Below are 24453 nucleotides of genomic sequence, written 5' to 3'. Positions count from 1 at the left end.
GTACAATACAGACTGAAAACACAGATTTAATTAGATGTTTCTCAGGATGAAATAAGACTGCTTAGTTCAACGCAATTCAATTTAGATTACCTTAATAGCTGCTTCTGCTGATGACAAAGCGCTGTATCCACACACACACACCAAGAATTGCTGTAATTGGATACACCCACAAATTTAACACAATTTACAAACGTGCAAAGTCCAGCTGCAGAGTTGCTCAGTGTGTAGGCAATGGTTGAGTCTCATTTTCTAAGCTCTTCAATCCATCAGCTTCTTACTATGATTGTAGGTAAATGGACTGTGTTCATGTAGCACTTTTCTAGCTATATTGAGCACTCATTGTCCTTTCCATATGCACACTGATACACTGTCTTTATACGATAAATAAGGCACTCTTCCTACCACACACACGCACACACACACACACACACACACACACACACACACACACACACACAGTTGTACAAAATGCCCAAAGACGCTTGAACTTGCACACACAGGATTGAAAGACCAACTTTATAATTATTATTCTCCCTCCTGAGCCAACTTAAGTGTATGCAACAATTGGAAAATAGTGATATCTCCGATGTACATCTCAGAAACAATCGTCTATGGTAAGATTTAAATATGAATTCAGTGATTGCTTATTGGATGTCTTGTGACAAGATATTGATAATGCTAAATATTTATTATTTAATGTTACAGAAAACTTTCCAAGGGCCTTAAAAACACGCTGCTTAAATGTCAATGCTTTAAAACCTCTAATAAATCTCTAGAAACACAAACATAAAAAAACATTTCTTTCATTTTTAACATTTTTAATACAGTCGGATCAACTGTTTAATACAAATGTGAGTGAGACAGACAAGTAAGAGTGATATCCTGATGCACTGGTTAAAACAGAATCCCTACATAGAAGAAAACACACAAAAAGGGCTTTACGAACCTCAACCAAACAATATTACTGCATGCATTCACACTACTCTCTTACAGTCGACTCAGCAATGCCACACCTATAGATGCCGTTGTCATGGTAGCGCCATACCCTGCATGCCCCAGCTGGTGTTTCCCTGAGGAAAAATGTCTGGGTGTGTGTAAGTGTGTGTGACAGAGAGAAGGTTAATGCGCCGCATGTGTGCTTTGCTCTGTCATGTGCAGTGACGTGCACCGAAGAGGAAAACATGGCGGGTTGAGAGCAGTTATAATGGTATCCCATTGTATGTACAATTGTGTGTGTGTATGCACACATGTGATCTGTTCCCAAAGTATTAGTCTCTTAACACTTGAGTCATCAGTTTTCCCTACGGACAAGTGGTTAGTTGAGTCCATCACCCCTGACTGAAGATGATTTCCAATTCAGGTCTTATTGAAGATGGACAAAACAGCGGATGAAGATACAAAGCCTCAAAACCCTTTACTGCCAGCACAGTGCTGGTAGTGAAAACACAACAATAGATGAAAACAAAGTCATGAAGCCACTTCAGCAGCCCACTCAGTCACACTATGTGTTGCTCTGTTACCATGACTCATGCTTTAAATTTACACACATTGCAATATGCGGTGACCTGTGTTTCTGCCGGCATGGCTGAGAGGACAAGTACAGCATTTATTAGTCATATTTCCAACTGAGTTCTTTTTACAAGACCATCAGGCACAGGAACTGGTCTGGTCACACTTCTGATACAAGCACCAACCTCCGAGGCTGAAAGGAGTCAATCCTCAATGGCTTCCATGTAAAAATGCCCAATTTACTGAAATTACCTTACCCCATTCCAATTTGGATAGGTTGGAGTAATTTGGGATGAGCCTTTTAATTACATAAGTCAAAGAGATAGCAGTGCCCGGAGTGCTGTAAATTCATTATCTCAATAAAAAAAACAAGATTTTCGAGAAGAAGATAAAACAGGGAGGGTTAGAGTTACCCTAACCCCATCACGCCACATGTCACAACATGCATGCAAAAAGTCCACTTTTGAAGTATAAAAATCTGGTTAGTTTTTCTTATTTACCCTAATCAACAGACTTTTTTGTTCATGGATGCAGCTTGATAACTAAGCACCCTGACCCCGTTAGATGAAAACTTGGTGATGCGTTCACTTGCAGTTCAATAAAACAAGAATAAAATTGCCACAATCGTAAAAATTGAAGCTGGAAATGGGAGTTTAACAAACCAGTGTAGTTACAGTCAACGTCAAGAAAGACCACACTCAATCACATCTGTGCAAAAAAACCTTTAAACTCATTCTCAAAATATAGCCTGCACATAATATAACTCAAGATGCTCGTTAACCCCAGCTGGCACTGCTAAAACAACCCTATCCATCTTTCCTGCTTGGCCAAAGCTCAGAGTAATCTCAGAGAATTGAGGATTTGCTGGTCAATCACTGCAATTCCACCTGTCTTTCTCTGCTGCTCATAATTCACCTTTCCCTCACTGCGGTGCAATTTATAGACCGCTCAAATGTACACATTTGTCTGACTCATCACATGGCTTTCCTTTACTTCGCTGCTTTAGCCAATTTTCCCCTCTCATCAGGTTTCGCTTCCTCCATCTACCGTGCTATGGGCAAACACTGCAGCCTTTTTTTCTGCGCCTCGTGCTTTTATCTCGATATGTTATGCTCCGTCTTCAAACACTGATCTTTTCCTGAACTCGTCTGTTTGTTTGTTTTTCCCCATACGCCTCCTTCTCTGACACATACCTGTTAAGTAGGGAGAGCTGTGAAGGATGGAGATAAGAAAGTAAGCCTAAAGAGGTCAGCTGTCTTATTTCTTGCTTTTCTAACCTGCATCATGCTTGATCTGTCTTAACATGAACTTTGGTATCCTTCCCACTTATTCCATTCCACCTTTTGTCTCTCTCCTCCCATTCCTTTATTCCAAAGTTGATCTTCACCAGTCATTCTTTCTAGTTTTTCCTCTCACTCCGCCCGTACACCTGCCCTATTCTGCCATCATATCATTCCCGCCTCTGTGCACTTCCCCTCACAGATCCACTCAGCCGGTATGTCAGTGTGTAGTTGCTTGCAAGGAAATGTCTGCGTTGATATCAAACAACAGCCGAGGCATCACCTTGTTGCATCAGTCGAAAGGCAAAGGGAGAGAGAAAAGCGATGTATTAGAAAGCAAGAAAATAAAGAGGTAAGGGAAATCTGTAGTTTAAAGCCTCGTTCTCCTCAAATTATACCAAACACACCTGCCAATTCGATGGTCTCTTTAAGCTGGAAAATTTCCCTTTCATGTCCTCTGACACATCAGCACTGCTGATGCGCTGCATTGCTGCCTGCTGGTTCAACCTGCCCGTTATCTACCTGCATGTTCCAGGGAATATTTACTAATTATTCCCCTTATTTGTATTTTTCTGAAATCATATTTATTTATTTAAAATACCAATATTCTTTAATCCGCAGGATAAATATGATCTTTCTGAAGTTTAACCTCCATTTCACTCCGGTTAAAAATATTATCACCTTGTCTTTAATTGAAACCCAGAGTTGTTAGTGTCTGTGACAGCCAGGACCAGCTGGGACAGCTGAAAGATGCTCTGGGCAGTTTATTCACTCTGCTGGAAATACAAATCTAATCTTTAATTTTGGCAGTGCAGAGAAGAGGCTGCGGCTGGTGGGGCAGAGGGCTGGGAGACTGGTGATTGTCTGCAAACTGTGGTTGTTTCTAAAAATGACCTCATTATGAGAAAACGGCTAATTATAGTATGGTAAATCAGTCGCAATAAGACTCAACTGTGCACCGCTTCAGTCTCCACCACTTACACATGGACACGCACACACATGCAATTTCCCCTAAGGGCTTTGCCACTTGCCGTCCTCTGCACCTCCTTCTCTGGCCTCACCCATTAATGGCTAATTTGCTGGGTTTTGGGGTTAAAGGTCTTTACATTGATTGATAGAAGGTCTCAAGCCTCACAATACTAGCCCACCTCTGTTAACACACACACACACACACACACCCCAATGGAAACACATATTCATCTAGCTGAAGACATGCATGTATGAATTTAAACATACTGCAACCTCCACACAAATGCAGACGCACGTACACACACACACACACACACACACACACACACACTCCTTATTTGCCATTTAATCACAAGCCACTACCATTACCATCCATTCTGGGCCAATCTATCTTTACAATGACAGGTGTGGAGGGAAAAAAAACCCACAATTCATTTCTCCAGGTCTGGTTATAAGGGACAAAAAGGAAGGAAGCAGCAATTGAAGGACACACGACAGTGAGGCAATAATGGGTGCTGGTTAAGGGCCACTGGCCCAAACATCTGAAAAACCCACCCTTTTCAGGATTAGATGGTTGATGCATGTAACACCAAAATAGGAGAAAGAAAAATACATTCACATTGTTGGAAATGACAGACAATGAAGACATATTACACATCTATTACATCTACTGTTAAGAGTTAATAGAACACATTTGCTTTATTTGTGGGCCATCATAAAGTTTTGACTCCTTTGTGTTCATTTAATTGTCACTCTATTTGTGTTTCATGTCAACAATGTCTCAGATTAAGCTGAAGCCTAAGCTGCAACCTTGTTACCAGGCATTCACACACATATGGTGACACAGCAACTAATTAATTAGTCACAAACTGACAGCACAAGGATTAATCAGCTTTGCAACTTGAAACACAGCCAAGAGACGTGGACGCACATCTGACAAACACATCTACAGCTTTTGATGCATTTTTTATTATTACTCCCAGAGTTGTCAGTCAGTTGACTTATATCTCTTTATGTTGGTCACAGTGTTTCTGATTGAAAATCACCTACAGTATACAAGTATTAAAGGATTAGGCTCAAGTTTGAGCTTTAAACAAAATTGCAATAGGATTAAATCAGGATAGACTTCAAAAGGAGGACTTTTCCCTGTGTTCGCTGTAGGTAAAGAAAAAAAAGTGCTCAGAGTGATAGTATAAATCCAGTGTGACTGCATTTCCCATCATCAGGCTAATCTTTTTTTGTGTGTTGTGGTATATTTTGCTCAAATATAGACTGGTATTGCAATCATTATACCACACATCAGCTTATAAGTCCAATTCTTTATTAATTCACTTATTTATTCCTGATCTTTTTTGAGCAGGGAAAAAGGTAGGTTTGCATCAGCACCTGTGCTTTGTTATCTGTGAGTCAGAACACAATGTGCAACTAGAATAGAAAAAAGGCGTGCAGTGACTCAAGTGTACAAAAGCTCCAATGGCGTGAGCTGAAGTCATTGTTTTCCTTTATGGATACTTCACTAAATCACACTTGCATTGTTAAGAATGCAACTGATAGGCCTGGAGAACTACAATTATGGCAATCCTGTAGCGATTCTAAGGAAAAGCTCAACATTTGTTGAAATAAATTATTTATTTGCTTTCATGGTAAGAATAAAAAGAAACACTTGACACTACTACTTGTATCTTGCTCTGCTAGCTTTATATTGCCTGACACATACAGTATAGTAGCCCAGCACAAAGGCTCAAAACTGGAGATAATAGGTAATATGATTCCAAAATTCAATATTAGAATATTACACACCCACTTAAGATGGATTTTAATGTCATTCTATCACCATTCCAGTTTTGGATTCAATTTAAATTACTTTTCCTGAATACAAAGATACAAACAGTGTCATGCAAATCCTCACTTTACCCTACATTACAATGCAACCGAGTCCCGCTTATTGGAAGCTTTGTCATTGTGGCATCCTTTTCCCTACTGCATCAGTATGCATGCACATAAATTCTGCCAAGTCACAGTACACACAGAGACCTATTGACTGGCCTTGTAACTTGACACACAAGCACACACAGAAAGAGTTGATGATGATGTAGTTGATGATCAAACTGTGGAAGAGAGACATCAAAAGATGTGCAAGAGGGTAGAAAAAAGAAAAGACAGGGAAGAAGGAAGATAAGTGAAAGGGTAAGAAAAAAAATGTAATATGATGAACAGACAGAAGAATTAGATCAAGAGAAAGAAAGAAAAATGTTTGATCACACAAAGAGGCTGCAGACGCCTGCTAGTCAGTTTTAACTCCCTTTTAAAAACATATACACACTCCTCCTTGTCACCCACAGCCAAGCAGACCAGCAGAAAGAAGCACGCCCTAAAGCTGTGATGCCATTGGCCGGCAATGATGTCATTGCTCCCTGTAGGTTCGGCAGTAAGCTGTGCAATTGGCTGACTGAGGCAGACAGTAGGAGAGCACTGCTGAGGTATCAGTTCCATTCATCCAAAGGCTGAAAAGAAACGTGTGCGTGTGTTTGTGGGTGTGACCACTCCCCACTGAGGCACAGCTATTAGGGCTGTGTCCATCATTCAGAGTCAGACATTACCTGCTGGGATGCTCCCTAATGGAAGCTTTCTCTCACACGCACACACAATGAAATTTCACTACAATGCACACGATCAAATATGCATGTAATCAAGCATGCGCACACTCACAGACACACAAACACACAGCGGATGGGGGTTGGGAGGGTTGAGATGGGTGTTGTCTCCCTGTTGTTACCGGACTGTTGTCATGGTGATGCAGATGGAGCTTTTACTGCTGGCTGGGACTCTCACTTTGCAATAAAAATGCACACACATGGACACGCACTCTAACACCACTTTTCATTGATGCTTGCACATGCACTCCCTTTAAGAGCAGCCTCGCCTCTGTCACAGCTTTCAGGGAAACAAAAAAAAATAATAATAATACAGGAAACTGAAAGGGACTTTCTTCAAGTGTGGAAGAGTGCTTGTGTGTGTGTGTGTGTGTGTGTATGAAAGTCTTATGTTTAAACACTCCCGTGAGAAACTCCACAACAGATCCTCCAAGAAATGCTCATGAGACATTAGCCTGTTGTATCCTGTTACAACACGCTGCACATTGTCTCTTCCTCTCTCTCTCTCCCCCCATTACATTTCCATACCACCCACACCTTCCATCCCTCACCCCTGATACCCCTTTTATAGAGAATGATGTCACCCATGGGCTTGTAATTGCCAGCGTAACTGCTGGAATTTCTGCCAAGACTTCACGTGTGAACAAAAGATGCAAGCCAGCCTTAATTTTCATATGCTGTAGATGTAAATGAATGAATCCAGCATGCACATTACCGATACCACACATGCTGAAAGCCACTTAACCAAGCATAATAACACACTTCTAAGATGTCCTGATATAAAAAATAATTGTCTTGCTGGGGGATGTTATTTGCCTGTGCCATGTCCATTATTCTCTTTTATCTGGACACTTGTATTACTTCCTTATTGCATTCAGGAAGCATAATAAGTGCTGTCTACAGCTATATCAACACAGCCTCTTCATCTGTCTCTCTGCTTAAACTAATCACCTTTGCTAAAACCGAATCATTATGGTTATGCCTAAGTTGCAGATGTTCCAGCACGTGATCTGTGTGTCCACACTGCATTAATTCCATTTTACTGGCAGGAGTGTTACTCTGATCTGTCTAATTTGAAATATAATTATGTTCAAAAAGCTAAAAACTGCTTAAGCCATAAAATCTGTCCCATCTCTAATCAGTATCTGTATCTGATTCACATTAACACCCCAGTCTGCTTCATTAGTAACTAAAAGAAAAATATTATCAGCACCTTAGCGGAATCTTAAATCTCTTATTGTGTATCTGCAGCTTGTTCACTTGTCGACACAAGACACACACACACAAAAAAAAAAAAAAAAAAAAAAAAACCTACCCAAAAACAAGACAGTTGCAGCAATAATGTGTCAATCTAGGCATGCCTGCTTAAGCATGTACTGACTATCTGCTCCTATGTGAGCGCGTGTGCGGATGAAAGCGATAAGGCGCTCGTTCGCCGGCATTCTCAGCTGCTCTCTGCAAATCACCCAGAGACGCTTTAATGGCCTCGGGTCTTTTCATAAAGGAAAATGATGCATTAAAATCTCCGCAGAGGTCCAGGGCCTTCTGTAACTCAAACACACGCTACCCAGTGGGATTTATTAGAAATTAGAGCAAAACGCTACAAAGGCACGGGGAGCTGCAAGACCTTCACCGAAAAAGAGAAAAAAAATTCTCCCAGAGAAAATTCGTTTGCGCTTAACAATAAGCCTAAATCAGTGAATGAATCATTGGAAAATTAAGCTTCAGAATAGGGCTACTTAATATGCTAGAATTACTACTCAAACATTCTTTTACATATTTGACAATATTGCAGAAAACATGTGGAAAACCCAAACGTCCAAGTAGGAGGGACTCCTTCATTCAGTTGGATTTGTCTAATGTGCTCTTTGGATTGGGTGTATATAGACTTAAAGATCAAAAATCCCAGAAAGCACATTCTTTTTAATAAAAATGAAATTTTTGTGATTTGTGATTTTGTGATCTGATTTTGTGGTCAAGTTTACTCATTCACCAAAAGAACACTCTCACCATTATCAGCATGACCTCAACGTCTGCGTAGGCGCCGTCTTCCAGACTGCACTTATTGTATGTCATTTCAAACCAGAAGGCCCTACTTTTTGTATGAAACAATGGAAATTAAAGCATGTGCGCACAACTCGCCCATGCCAGAATGGCTATTTGTTTCATTTGGTAGAACTGAGTCTTTAAAGCTGCAGCAGCCTAAGATCCAAAAGCCTCTGCATTCTCCGAGGTCAGAAGAGGTCAAAGATGAAGAGAGCAAACAATTGGCAACCTCCTGCCTCAAATCCCTTCACTATGCCACACTCCCTCTCAGCTGTGTTTTTCCCAGCATCTGTGAGCTTTGAATGCGTATGCGCGGATCTACAGGCATGTGTGATTTCCTTGGTGAGACGCTGGTGAGGGTTGATTTTCAGCATCCATTTCACTTCGAAAAGTTTGTTTCCAAAAACCAACAGTTTCCATCAATCATCCTAAAACTCAACATTAGAACTTGTAAATGAATGAAGACACGAGGACTTGGAGATGGCGAGAGAACAGCGTATTATTCTCAATCAGTGGTGAACAAAGTGACTGCACATACATAAACTCTAAAGCTAATGGGCAATGCAATCAACCTAGAGTTCAGTCTGTAATTAATCTCTTATGTTCACAGTGAGAAGGTTTTCCCAATAAGATCATTTCTCTTCATTTAGTGGCGCGTCCATGCTTTTTTAGCATCCATTCCTCTCTTAATATAATCATCCTTTTTGAAACTTTGTGAGGATGCAGCAACCTCAGTGGCTAGAAAATGAAGCCAGTAAACAAGTGCCAAACCTGCAGTTCTTCAAATGGACACTAGGCTACAGAAGCACAAAGGTGCCCATGTTAAAATGCCCAGAAAACTAAACACTGAACAGTGTTTAATTGACACTTGCAGGTTGAAGCATTTAGAAATGTAAGTAAATGTTCTTTTTCAATGGAAAATTTAAGCAAAACTATAATCTAACTACCTAACATTTTGGTTTAACAATAACTAAAATAATTTAACCTTGCAACTCTTCAGGAGCTCCACAACACCGTCACATAACGAAACTGAAAAATATTTCCTACCTGAGATGTTGTATCTTGAGTCAAGCTTTGAAACAAGCTGCTTAAAGTGCTGCTTTTCCACCATGTAACAGCATGAGTCATTTCCATCTGCTGTTTGCTCTTCCTGTCACACAGATTGGAGCACTCCAGCGACTTTTGGTGGAGCCATTCGTTTACATTTGGATCGCACATCTCCAGCTGCTAGCATCTCCTCCTACGTATCACGGTTGCACTTCATTTTGCTGTGTTTTTGCTTCAAGTGGTGAAACGAGTTTGTCGTTTCCACCTTATGCAAGAACAGTTTTCTCACGTATTTTGAAAAGTACTGTGCTTTTTTGGAAAGTAGCTCGCTTTTTAGATACTAAAACATTGGATACGCCTCATGCTCTCATGCCTGGGCTTATCTTGTTATTCCACGCACTATAATATCACATCTTAACATTTTTATAATCACATAAAAACGTATACAGCTATTATCGCTAACGATATTAGACTGCACAATCCTAACTGGATGTGAATTGTTATTCAACTTCTAGATTCAAATTTTAACACACTACGGACGGACAAGCGCCTGTTTTTATGCGTTGTCGTTAGCAACAACGACGGTAAAACCATCGCGTGTCCGCTTGTTTATTTTCCCACATAAACCTTTCAGAATAAAGCTCAAGATCCTGTTGAGACTTTTCAAAATAAACTAAATCACGTGAAAGAGTATGCAGAGAGTTTACGGATGAGAAGCAAAAAAGAGTCAGGTGCTAAAAAATAAACCCTAGACTCAAACTTTAGAACGGGCTTTTCCCCGCAGCACGCCGTGTAATAAATACTCACAAAGAAAACAGCGGCCGTTACAACTTATGTCTAAAAATGTATAGTATCATGCATCAGTTAAAACATTCGATCTGGGTACACAACGCCCAGCTGGAAACACTTCACGCAAGTCGAGCTGCCCGAGATTCACAGAAATTGTACAATTTTTTGTGATTTATATCGTTATCGGACAACAGATGTCTTCTATCGGAATATGAGATTTTGGTCATATCGCACAGCCCTACTACCACCCCTAGCTCCTCCCACACATAGATTTTTGCTTCTGCATCCATCTCTTATAGACAATGGTTTCTATTATCTGGTGTGTTTTACCAAGCTCTCCATATGTAGATTCAGACATCTGAAGAAGTAAAACAACCTGTGACTTCAAAGTCTGTAGAGGCAACGGCACTAAATGATGTAAAAACTTGAATGCAAATATTCACGTTATTACTTTAAGTCCTCCACCGTATATGTTTAAAGAGAAGAGAAAAAATATATAATAATGAGCCAAAGGGCACTTTATTTTCACATGCAGCCAGGTATTCTTGAGAATAATCACTTCTCCGTCATCGCCTGTTTAAAAAGCCCAGACTGTAATTGAATGCATCGGAGCATTTACCACAGGTTTATGTTCTTATGTTATTTTATTTTAGAGCTTTCTTCTATCATGTCAGGAAAGAGCAGACGATTACATGCAGCACTGAGCCAGAAAGCTCTATGATCCTGGCCTGCAGCTTCAAGTCACGATATGAAGAGACCATTTCCTTTTTTGCATTTTCACTTGTTTGAACAGTGAGTATGTTATGAGTCTGAGTCTGCATAACCACAGAGTTTCTGAAGATACATTTTTTACTAGACAGTCTGTATTATGCACACAGATATCACTGATCACATTCATGCATATTACAGTACTGCTGAAACGAATGCCTTTACGTGACTGCCTGTAGGTCTAAGACTGATCACATTCAGAGCTGAGCATTTAATTTGTACAATCAACCTTGTAAACAGTTTACCGTTATTAGATAAAATGCTCAGTGAACCAACTGTCAGTACATATGTAAATCCACACTTCATCCCTTTACAAATGGAAGCGCTTGTTCTATCTTTTTGAGTAACCTGCCTGACAGTGACCTGGAGCTGGAAAACCACTTAACTTTCTGTGCTTTATCTGACGTCCTAAGCCAAAATGAAGATTTAAGGGTCGCCCGAGCACAATGTATCAGAGGGACAAATTACTGCTGAAGAAATTAAATACTTGTGGACTCATGCTGTTAAAGCAAACTCAACACTTTCCAAATCAGTTTCACAGTAAGAGGCTTTAAGCACAAATGCATTAAGTCCGCAGTTTGGCTTTGGCTGCTGAAAGTTGAGTAACAGCATAATTAAATGCTGGTTAGGGGCTGCAGGTATTTTGCTTTTTATTTTATGGATTTTTTTTTTTTTTTTTTTGCCTTTATTGGATTGATGCAGTGGAGGAATAGACAGGAAATGGACAAGGAAATTAAATGCACCAAAGGCCTGACCAGTCGGACAGTCAGATTAGTTGAAAGTCAAAGACTTCCAGACTTCACTGTGCAGAAAAGTGACGTTCTATAGAGGACTAAGAACAAACTTAGTAGAAATTTGGTCATAAAACACTTGAGTTGCATTCAAGGGAACCACTAACAGCACATTTGTATTAATCGACTGATCAACACCGTTCCTCTGCCGCCACCCCCCAGCCCCCTCCTTATGTTATATGTGTACTTGTACTCTTAATGTAGCTGAAACTGAATAATAAAGTATATAAAGTGAGAATTAGCAGTTAGAGTACATCCCTTCTTTAACAGTTCTCCCGCAGAGCAGAGCACTTTCTACTGAATCCAACTGTGCAATCATTTTCTATAGTGCAGCAAGTCCTTGACTTACTGTAAGCATATTTAAATTTATATTTATGCCTTCTTGACAAAAATTTTGAGCAGTCACACTAAAAAAAATAGCTTTCCTTTTAAAGGAGCAAAGATAGAGGAAGGTTTTGTAAAGCCTGTAAGGAGATAAGACGGATAGATAAGGATCCAAAGCACTGACAATGTTATCTTTTCTTGTCTCCTACCAATAGAGGGGGGTCCTTATAACTGTACTATAGTCTCATCTTTCCCTCCCAAAACTGGCAGCTGTATTTTTTAACACAAATAGTGTTTTTGAGAGACTAATCTGAAGCCCTTTTGGAAAGGAAAAACAATATGCAATGAATATAATGAGTAAATGCTCAAAGGTTTTATTTAGGAAGACAACAGCTATTTCTTTGACTGTATTAGGGGTTTATCATTCATTCCTACTTAATGTGTTAGTTTGAGCCATAAAAACTCAATAAACCAAAAACATTTGCAAGTATTAAACAGTTTTTATAGAGCTAACTGCTCTAAATAATTGCTGATCAATTACGTTGGCTTAAACTATGCTTTCTGTTCAGCTAATGCCCAAACAATATTGTTTCATCATCTCTACTATGAAGCAATAACTAAACGGACACACACAAACACAGAGTCATGCAGACGTGAAACACACGTACGTAGCTGACACACACACACACACACACACACACACACACACACACACAGCCTTGCTCCTCATTAGTGCCAAAAACATCACAGCACTCTAATGAGGATATGGGCTCTGAAACAAGGCAATTTAAGCAGACACACACACGCACACAGCTGCCCTTCACACTGCCTGCCTGCAGGGTGTGACAGGCAGGCACGCCAAAAGAGGATTTGTGGTGAAAAGCTTTGGGGAGGAGGGCGAGAGGGAGAGAGAGATAGGAGGAGTGGAGAAGAGGGGATTACATGGTGAATATTTCAATACTAAAACATACCAATTGGTTTGGGCTCCGTTTCTGGCTTGGACAGATACACACACTCAGAGTCGCACACATACACACACATAAAGGCATTAACAGGGCCATATCTTCTACAGCTAGCTTAGCAATGACTAGACAGGGACTGGGGTGATGGGTAAAGCTAATATGAAACAGAGGACCCCCTGGGGATCTGACTCACAAAATGATTACTGGTAAACCTGCTCTGACAGAGCGAGTTGACCAAAACCAACCAAGGGCTTCCTACCAATTTAAGACAACGTCATCTGTCATGCAAGAGGAGATTTTTGTTTCTTTCAAGCTAATAAAGTCAAAGCAGAGACTGTGTAGCGATATGACCATCATATAGAGGACTTAAAGGGACAGTGCTACTAGGTTCAATCTCGGTTATTAAATTTTGAGCTCCTCCTGGGAATGTAGACAATACATGGACATGACATTACAGAAGGGATTCCAATGCAATAACGCTGGCTAGTTTAATATTTAAGATCTATTTGTAGCAGGATTTCTAGAAAAATCCATCTGCAGTAGGTCATAAATGTACTGTTTCATCAACATTTTCTATTGTTGCTTTGAATTACTTAATTAGTTTGACAAATAAATAAAAAACCCCGGTCAAGTTCTGACAGTCCCTAAACCCTGATGACATTCTCCAAAAAAAGAAAAAGAAATTAGGCCAACTCTTATTGAATCTAATCTAAACTCTCAAAGTTAATTGTGGTCTTTTTGAAGAAAAGAAACAGTAACTTTTGGTATAGACTATGCAAAAAGAATTGTTTTTTAAAAAGTGTAAACAAACTACCAGATTTTCACATATGCATCGCCTTATTCTGGCCTAAATCTCTAGATCAATGAGTATCAGTTTGCTGAAAACTGGTTCTCTCTGCCCATGGGACTGGATGGCAGGGAGGTGGCATGAACCACGGCTGGAGGTTGACAGATACAGTTCCAGATATGGTAAAGCTGCAGGAATGCTAAAGGACAGAGAAAACGGCTGCTGGCTGGCATGATGGCTGCCACATGCTGTCAGGTCAGCAGGGAATGAGGCTACAGAGGCGAGTGAGATACAATTGGTGGACTGGGGGGGTTGGGACGCTAGACAAAAAGGATTAGCTTTAAAAACAATCAAAGTAGAGGAAAAGATCATTCTGTGTATTTACATGTCCGTGCATCTGTTTATGAATTCAAGTTTTTTCCATGTGTGCATTAGTGTGCATGTGTGTGTCTTTTTCTGGAGGTTCAAACCACTGCAAGAGTCCAGCAGGCAGTTATATTGTCCCAGTTACAGAGACGCGCTGGAAGCACTGGGCACATAATGAATACAATGGTTAAGCTGCATGCCTGTGTGTATGAATGTGTGTGTGTTCATACTGCAGTCTAGACCAGGGGATCAAGTGTAATCTCCCTTTACTGATACAGCTGATGAGCTGAGGTCACAGAACACCGTCACTGTGTTAACATCATTTCGGTGTGTCAGCCGCACAACAATGTACTGTTATTAATTAATTCATAAATTACTCTAAGAGATGATTATAGTATATGACCCTTTTGGCTGCAATTATGCTTTTAAAACTTGGCTGAGAAGTATTAACATTAAAACTTTCCAAAGTTTCCCCTGATTCTCCTGAATCCAGTGCATTGGGTAAGCTACATTCAGTGGTTGAAGACAGTTATTGTGACCGTGTGCAACAATTTTGCGATCTTGTTGCATTTAAAATGTTTGCTTCGAAGATGGGGAGCAGGTCTGTAACCACTCACAGTCAGTTACCATCCTCAAAGTGACTTTGTTGTGTCAAGAAGGCGATGGCTTCAGTTTGCAAATGAATGGGGTCAAGCTGGCGATTGCGTGCAGTCTTTTTGTGATAATACAGCGATTAAGTGTGATAAATTTGTGAAAATCTAAACTCGCCATCTACAAACACAGTTATTAACATTAAATAGAAATTAACTACTTATATTCAGAGTCCAGCCTCATAGATTTGAAACGGAAATTCAGAAATTCCTCAACAAAGAGCAACGTACTTGCTGCAGGATGGCGATTAAACTGCACAATAACACAGGCACTCAGCAACCATGCTTTTTACATAGAAATATAACTAGAAGGCAGTCCTCTATTGCAAAGAAGTTCCACTCTTTGGCACAGACTGACTAACACCGATTGCAGTGAGTTTGCATTTTGCAAATCTTCACCAATCTGTCTGACGGTGATTGCCAGTCCGAGTCTGATCACAACCTGCATGGCGTCAGGTTGCGACCTGTGTGGTCACCTTACTATTGAAAGTGGTCACCAACAGGTTATGGTTTTGCACGATCAATTTCCAGCCTACAAGTTGGCTACTGCAACTCCTTTAAATCGGTCCTTGGCAGTGTATTTGCCGGGTAACCACCAATGTTTCCTAGTCGCAATGAGATTGCTGTCCTAGTTTTACTCAAGTGTAACTGACAAGATATGAAGACTGATTGTGTAGCTGACTTACACTTACTTCGACAAGTGTAAATGTGTTCTGACATCATTCTTCATCTCATCTATGAGCTTTTTGGTTCATTACTGTATATCTGGGTTGTCTCTGGGTTTAAAAGAAAGTACAATACTCTCAGTTTTTGCCTTTTTTTTTTTCTTTCTGTTATTTCTTGCTATTAATGAGCACTGGTGAAGCCAAAACCAGTCTGTATTTATTACCGGTAGCGCAAATATACACCATAAATAATTACTTTACAAGCATGTTGAAAATACTGAATAACATACTTATTTGTCATTATGGAAAAAAAGCACAACTGTTGCTAGATTTTAACCATGAATTTTACATAAAAATATATCTGTGTCTTTTCTTGACATGGATTCTATAACAAATCATTTTGCTGAGAAGTAAATAAAAAGTACAGAATAAGTGTTTTAGTATTGCTTGTTACACTGTAATTACCTGGTAAAATTACATATTCAAACCACCAGTTAATTCTCACTCAAAGTACCGTAAATGACATAACAGCAGTGAATGTTATATTCATCAAGCAGAGCGCTTCAGCTTTTAGGGACATAAAGCACCAAGAGAAGAGATATCACAGCATTAGTGGGTCCTCTAATGGCTTCACACACCAGTGAAACAATCACTTTGGTTTTTATTTATTTATTTATTTATTTCATAATGGAAGATCACCAGTTGCAAGTATCTAACACAAAAGGTGTAACAAGTGCAAATAATCTAACAAATGAACCCCTGGAGGGAAAGAAAAAGAAGCAGTGTGGTGTTGAAGTGCACAGGTAATGATTGAAGCCTTGAGCTCTCTGTCGCACACAGTTTGGGTTACGTGACACGCAGTATTGTGCTTGACAGTCTATGTTTAATTGGAATGGATCGGGGAATCAATATCAGTCTATAGACAAAAATCACATTGCTTGTAAACAAAGTTGAGTTGCTGTGAATGTTTCTTTTTTTTTTCTTACATTAGAAAGCGCCCACTTAACGCTAACTGTTCAACGACTGCTAATTAATTTACCCCCCACTCGCACACACTTAGCCCCACCAAAACCACCACTACACAGGAACCTCATGACAGATTTAATTAAAATAACTTCATTACTCTGAGCTCTGAATCACTTCACTCTAAACAAAAGCAGATGCCTCAAAGAAAAAACTAGAAGGAAAAGAGCCAACAATCTCTGCGTGTGTCTTTCTCTAAGACGGACATATGTATTAAATGCAAAAAGACAACCAAAGTAATCCAGGATGAAGACTCTCTCAGCTAGATGTGACACTGACAAAATGTCCTGCTGCCAGAGACAAGGTGGGACAAGTCAACGCTTAACATGGGGATTAGCCTGCTTAAACACAGCGAGTTGTAAACAACTCTGCATCCTTCCTGTTCATTGTAAAGGCATAATTATATCAGCACAGTTGGCTGCAAACACATGTAGCAGGGAGAAGAGAAGAGAAGAGAAGAGCCACTTCAGTCCAGCTCAGTATTACAACTTCAGGCAATAACATTCTTTTGTACCCCAAAGTCTGTCATTTCTTATTATCTCATCCATTGCTGTTATTTTCTTCTTCTATTACTCCTGTCATGTGAAAGCCTTGTTATTCCCACTCTGAACATCCTTGCCCCAGTAGATCCCAAAAAAGCATCACTACCCACTCCTCCCGAACTGAGCTGTTAGTTTGTTTTCCTTTAAAAAGTTGAAATTTTGAAACAAGCTTTTCGCCAATGATCATTCAATATCAAGCATCACTAATGGAATTACAGACACAAACACAAATATACCGCTGGTGTCATTTTGTCCAGGAATAAGGGCAGATATTGGGTTTCCAGCAGCAAGACTAAATTAGACCAAAGTACAACTGATACCGTAGAATACTGTACCGCACACACTTTCCCTCTCTGCCTCCCATACACAACCATGCAAAGTGCAAACGCATATTCCCATGGTTTCTTTCTCAAAGCCACGCACACAAACCCTTGTCCTCCCTCACCAGCTCCCTCTAACTCACTCCGCACATTGTTTTCACACAGTCTATCTGACACCCAAGTACTGTACAAAGTCTATGATATCATCAGACTGCCAACTACCAGGCAGGCTGACATTACCAGCTGCCGGGACAGAAGAGGAGCCAGCAGTCAGCACACCTCCCACAAATATACAGAAGCGTGAACCTTCACAAACACACACACATGCATACACACATGCATACACAAATGCACCAAATACAAGGAAACTTGGACCGTATACTGCACATATGCAGAGTATTAAACAGTAAAAGCACAACACACACACAAATGCTCACTCACCTGCACCTGCATGAAGGATCCCCGATAGAAGCAGCATGCTGCAGCCGAGAGGGCACTCCACAGACTACACCTCTCCGTCATGGTGGGCACACACCTCTGCTACCTTCTCTCAAACCTCACTCTTTTTTCTTCTTCTTCTTCTTTTTCTACTACTTCACCTCTCCCTTTTCTGTCTCACGCTCTCTTCCCCACCCGGGGTGTCCAATCTAAACACCAGCCCTTGGGTTAAGCCTGTCCCACCCCTGCCTGCCTCTCTGTCTGGCTAACAGCCACTCAACATAGTGCCACCACTACAAAAAAAACAGAAAAGAAAGAAAAACAGGCTACAAGCTAAAACCGCTAACACCAAAGCTGCAGCTTGCATGCAGCTGCCTGTGACAACATCAGCTATTACCTACGAGCGAGCTGCTAACAGCTGGTACTGATAACAGCCAGTGATATTACAGCTCCTGACATCTTCGCTGCTTCTGCCTTGCACCGGCTTCTCTCGCTTCTGCTCTCGCTTCTCTCCCTCTCACTGCACTTGCTGCACTTCACGCGGCTGCTAGGGATTACCTCATTGCTTGCTGATGAAAGGAGTGTGGGTGGGGGGAGGGTGGACCAGTGGGAGAGAGGGTGGGAGGGTTGGATGGAAGGAGGGAGGGAGAGAAGAGGGGAGGGGGTTGAACGCTAGGAGGCACAAGCAGAGAGGAGTGCTGTCGTATTGAAGGCAGAAACCCCACCCACCCTCCTGATGACCCCCGCTCCAGGGCTGAGACAATGCTGACAGGGGGGGTGGGAGAGTGGTGGGGGGTGGAGGAGATGACGGAGGGAGTGAAACAGAGAGAAAGTAAGGAAAAGATGGGGAGGAGAAAAAGAAAAGATAATTAAGAGATGAGATGATGAATGAAGAAGATGAGGGTGCAAGGAGGGTGAGAAGAGTACGTGTGCAGCCTCCCAAAGGAATCTAACCTTTCTTTTGCCATGAAAGACACCCGACAAGACCGCACCCCCTCCACAAATGCTTGAATGCACACTCACACCTTTTATTCCACCTACATTTTCACATGCCACTATATGTTACTATAGCAGCCTCCAAAACGCATTGGCTTCCCGTGGTGAAATAACGTTGGCAGAAATCTTCCCGTGCGTGTGTGTGTGTGTGTGTGTGTGTGTGTGTGTGTGTGTGTGTGTGTGTGTGTGTGTTGCAGGATATAATGATGTGTTTCTCCAACCCATGCAGACTGCAGCTAGACAGCTCATTACGGGCTGAAACACACAGGCAGGTGTTTCAAGGATAACATGGTGTGATTTTCACCGGCCCATTTCACATGGAGACACACATAAACACACGCGCACATACCGGCAGGGAGATGTCAGGAGGGGTGGGGCTCTGTCTCCAGAGGCCCGAGTGAGTGACATCATTGAGGACGCCTCGCCATGGAAACACTGCCAGAGCCTTGACAGCATCCAAAATTCTGACACTGCATTTAGTCAGGTCCGCACCAATGCAGGAAAGCGAGAGGCGGATACAGGAGAGAGAAAGCGGCTGAGAAGGAGAGCGACATGCTCCTTCTTTTCACTTTGTCATCTGAGGTCATCTTTCGCCCCACTAACACAAACATACACACAGAATCGGATGATACCAGTAATCACCTTTCTAATCTGCCTCCTGAATGCATGTTAGTAGGTCACAGCCAGAGACAAAGAGCCTGAACGATAAGGAGCTACAAGACACAGGACGGATTCATTAACTGCAACGTCTCCTCTTAACGTAATCTCAAACCATACAGTGCTGGATTAGACAGATTACACAGCGGGGACACAAATAATCTCATAAGAGGGGGGCCTTGTGCCTTTCTATTCTCAATCCTCTGTAATACCATGGCAAAACAATCATAACATACATCCTGTTACATCTGCCACACATGTGGGAGAAAAAAAAATCTACAATTTGATGCATGGAGAGAGTTTATCATTAAATGTGTCAGAATTAGGGTGTCTTAGACTAGCCTGAAGCCACTCCACAAACTGATATTTATATTTAAATATGTATCTTTGGTAGTCTGCTTGCTGCTATAATTGTAGCCTGTTTGGCTACCTTTCAATAAGTATTTGGTTCACACAGCTGGTAAAGGAAGCACAGCCTGTTATTGTTTTAAAGCAAATTCTGTAAAACTCAAACTTCATCCTTGGATGAATTAATTTTTGTCAAACAAATATCATCTGCTGCAGTGTGGAGCTGCGGCATTTTTTTTCTTCCTTGCTTCATCCTTACTTTGTTCCTGCTACTGCTTCCCCTTAAATCCATCTATCTTTCTTTATATCTCTGCATTGACAAGAAGTGTTTCTGTCAGAAAACGTCTGTCTCATTCCTACATTTTCTTCAAATTCTTGTCAGTTTCTTCTCTGTTGCTCTCACTGTCATCCATTCATTGAACCTTTCTCTTTTCAGTGCTTCTGCATCAGTCATCTCCTTCTCTCTAGGCTCTGTCAAATCCAGCATTTCTCCAACTGCTCTTGTCACCGTACTCCTCCCCTCATCTCTCCTGCCTTCTTATCCTTGTGATCAATAGCCTAACCTCAGACTTCCAGGCTTTTCTTCCTTCTGATCCTTCCCGGCCTATTCTCTCTCCTGTCCTTCCCCTCTCCTCCACACCATGATCCTTCCACTTTCCCCTCCTTTCAGTCCTCTATCTCTGCATCTCCTCTCTTGGTTGGAGGCGGTCTTCAGTTAAATATTAATTAGTGAGCCCCATCCCGCAGGCTGATAGGGAACACAATGGAGAATCCCTGCATGTGCCTGCAAGCATCACACTAATGAAAGTGTGTGTGAATGTGGAGAGACACACAAAGATATGAAGTGTGTGCATGTGTATGTACTTGCTCAACTATGCTTATGAGGACTGGTGTGATTTTGTTTAAGTAAGGACATTTTTGGCCTCACTTTCATTGAATGTCCTCACAAAGATAGCGATACAAGCACGTGAGTGTGTTTGCTTGTGAGGGAATAGAGGAAAATATTTTTATGAAAACGTGTGTGAAATGAAAAGATCTACTGAGGGACAGATCTGGTTAATCCGTATCAAACCACAGATATGCGTTTCAAAGCCTGCAATAATGATACAAAGAGAGAAAGAGGTCTGTTGGGAATGCTGTGCCTCCATCCACACAAAGGCCTTGAAAAATATTCATTTAAGTGTTAAACAGTGCAATTAAAACTCCACTCGCTTTAATCACATTAAAATGACTACACTTTACACAAATTGGTTGCTGTAGCAACTAGACACATCTTAGTCAAAAATTAAACACTGTGTAATACCATCAAGACAAGTATCTCTGCTTCATGGTGACCTTAAAAAAAGAGTGGATAAAGTTGTGGGAATACTTGAGAATGCACTGGTCATGTAGTAATTTTTTTTCTCTCAGAGGCTGCAGTTTCTGAGGTAGTAAAAAATGAAGTTGTTTACACCAGTGTAGTAAAAGTATAACCAGATGGAAATATAATTACTGTCGTGGTCTGGCCTCCCCAGACTCTAGACTTCAACAATTTTTGAAGCAGTGAGGGATCATCTTCACAGACAACAGAGGCAGCAAAAATCCAAAGAAGCAAACTGAATGTCCTTAAAGGAGACTGGATAACTATTCCTGACGACTACTTAAAGAAATTATAACAACGCTTGACTAAGAAAGTTCAGGTGCTGTTGAAGAATAAAGGTGGTCATACCAAATACTGACTTTCAAGCTTGTTAGAATTGTACAAACTCTGTTTTTCACTTTATCTGCTGTATTTCCATGCATGTTTGCATGTGTCTCAATAAATTGCTGCATGTGCAAATTTTCCCTCCAAAACATTAAAAAAAAAGAGGATTGCCTAAAAGCTTTTGTTCATAACTGTACTACTTCACTACTTTGGTTTATATCCAAATGGCAGCAAAAACACTTTCCATAAATGTCCCCTGTGCACTGTTTAGTGCTAATTAGCAAATGTTAGCATGCTAAACAAAGACACTATATGTATATTATCTATCAACATCATCGATGTGAGGATGTTAGCGTAGCATTTAATATTCAGAAATGTTACAGTTTTATTAAAAATAAAAATTAAATATTGAATTGTTTATTTACTTTAATGAAATGTATTTCCCAAATTATATCATGACTACCTCTACATTGCCTTTCTAGAAGCCATAATAACTGTTCATATCACAACATACTGAAATATACAACTATACTCTGATAGCAATATGATAGACCAATCTTGGGTTATAATATATGCCTACCCATATATCAATCTTGCTTCTGTTTGTAACTGTAAGGACATTTACAAGAATATACTAAATTCTATTTTAGTTTCTAATGCATTTATTTCTATACAGATATGAAAATCCAAAATCTGCTGGAAAGGGACAATGGTGGTAGAAGCTTTGAGATTTCAATTTGTAGTCTGCTTGGTCATAGAACTTGGACTACAATCTTTTGCAGGTTTGGGTTATGTGTAATTAAACAATCCATGTCCTGAAATGCAATCTTGAAACCACTGGCTATGGCAAGAGAGCAGCCATAAAAAGCTTCTTTGACCTCATAAGAAATTTTTAAAAAATGGCCGTTGATTGAGAGGCTAAATCAGTGGATTAGATAATGGTTTTCCAGTTTTGATAAAAAAAAAATAATAAGAATTTAGCATTGGAGGACTCTTAAAATGAGTCTATTATGCTCCTTCACAGCTCATGTTTTGTATTCTTGAAATAATATAAATAGCAAAAAAATTTTTAGGTCAGCCTTTACCATTGTAACCGTGTATATACATGACAAATATTGAAAAGCACAATAGTTCCACTTTAAACAGGCTGGCTTACATAATGCATATCTGAACTCTTGCAATCACAAAAGACTCAGAGTTGCTTTTTCATTACAGAAAGTGAAGCTTTCTGCACGAGTGTATTCTGTCTGTTATAAAAAAGGGATAGTAAACGAACACTTTTCAGGGGTGTGTTACCAGCCCTGATGGTTTTCACCCACTCCCATTTGCAGAGGCGCCACATTAATTCAATCTACTGTAATAGTCACACATACACACACACGGGCACACTCGTCCATGCCCCCACAGGGCACTGCCTTAATTTAATCAGACAGCACAAAGACTCACACAGACTTTAGAAATTTAAACCATTCGCATAATCAAACATGTAGTAAGGCGCATACACACAGCTGAGCCCCTTCGCACGTGCACACACAGATTCATTTTAAGAGTCCTGTTGCAAACATATGTTAATAAATCTCATATGAACCAGCTCACCTCCGCCTCTTTTGTCAAAGTACAACTAAACCACAAAACAGGAGAGGAGACAAAGCACAGGCTGGGTCACAGGCAAAAATAAACACACAATCATAAAGACAGTAACCACACGTTCACTTAATGGGCACAAAAACAAACTCACACTGAAGCTAAACGTTTTTGATTTTTTCTTAATAAAACAGTGTTGTCTGGTCTATTTACTGACCAACTATAAACCATTTGAAGACACTTATTACATCTCTCATTAAAAGTCCAAAACCAAAATCAGTCTATGTACTGCTTGACCAACCATGTGTCGCCATGAAAAATAGATGATATTGGGTATTATGGATATTTTATGATAAAACTGAAAAGATGAAGTGCTTGTCTTGAATGCTTTTGGGGTTTTCTCACTGATTGCTTATTTTCTTTCTCACATCAGATTGGTTTGTATGCCTTTCTCTGCTACAATTTGTCTCATTTTCACTTTATGTGCGATCCTGTGTTTGCATGTGTCTGTGTGCAAATGAATGTAAACGTGTGTGAGCGGGCACATGTGAAAACACCTCCCACACCCCCCTCAGAGATAGTCATTGGCTCCGTCTCTCACATTATAACACGGAACAGTGAGGCCAACTCCTGATTTAAACATCAGCTGTCATAAATGTTTCAGAGAAATGGAAGGAGATGGAGGGATTGCTGGCAGCTTTCAAGGACTGGGTGGGACAGTGGGTGATGGTGGTGGGGAGAAAGAAACAAACTTGGGTTATAAAGGATTGCAAGGGTTTTAAATTGGGAAAACTGGCACGAGTTGATCATATATCAGACTTTTTACAAACTTGGTGTGAATAACACACTCATGAGGCACCCTGTGTTTTATATGACCACATCATAAACAGCAACATTTTCTAGGCGGTAATTGTAGAGTTTATGCAGTGAAGCCATGGCTTATTTCAAGGCACACTTCTCTAGCTGTAATGCACAGTGTTTCATAGTGGATGCAGGACATGTGGCCTGAAATTAAACTGGAGCTCTAACATATAATTTATAAAAATGTGAGGGCTTCATCTAATCTAACCTTCTAGAAAAAGAATGGAGGCTCTATTTCAGAAAGCCAGTGACCATGAAATTATATTTGTGCCCGCCTGTGAAAATATTTTCTTTTCAATTTTGAGTTGATTGGATGTAGTTTGGATTTTGCTTTTAGCAGACCATTGTGGGTCTGTTAAAGCTGTCAGTGGATACTTGTTTAAAGTGTCTGTC

General features: G+C 40.5%; 1 protein-coding gene across 3 annotated transcripts in view; it reads right to left on the bottom strand.

The window, feature by feature from the left end:
- The window catches only part of sh2d3ca (SH2 domain containing 3Ca), a 53626-nt gene that overhangs the window by 21846 nt on the left and 7327 nt on the right, over positions 1-24453 (bottom strand). Inside the window, exon 1 of one of the 3 annotated variants that reach the window (XM_085279268.1) lies at positions 17934-18485. The exons of the other annotated variants lie outside the window; for them this stretch is intronic. Coding sequence (XP_085135394.1) covers positions 17934-18014 — 81 coding nt within the window. The 5' untranslated portion in view covers positions 18015-18485. Of the gene's footprint in view, positions 1-17933; positions 18486-24453 lie in introns of those variants that run through there. 3 annotated transcript variants of the gene reach the window in all.

Source organism: Mchenga conophoros, linkage group LG7, assembly GCF_057382185.1.
Source record: "Mchenga conophoros isolate Kocher_MC1m ecotype Shallow Benthic linkage group LG7, M_conophoros_male_GT1.1, whole genome shotgun sequence".
Taxonomy (NCBI): domain Eukaryota; kingdom Metazoa; phylum Chordata; class Actinopteri; order Cichliformes; family Cichlidae; genus Mchenga; species Mchenga conophoros.
Note: the sequence above shows the minus strand (reverse complement) of the source record. Positions and strands in the feature narration are given on the sequence as shown.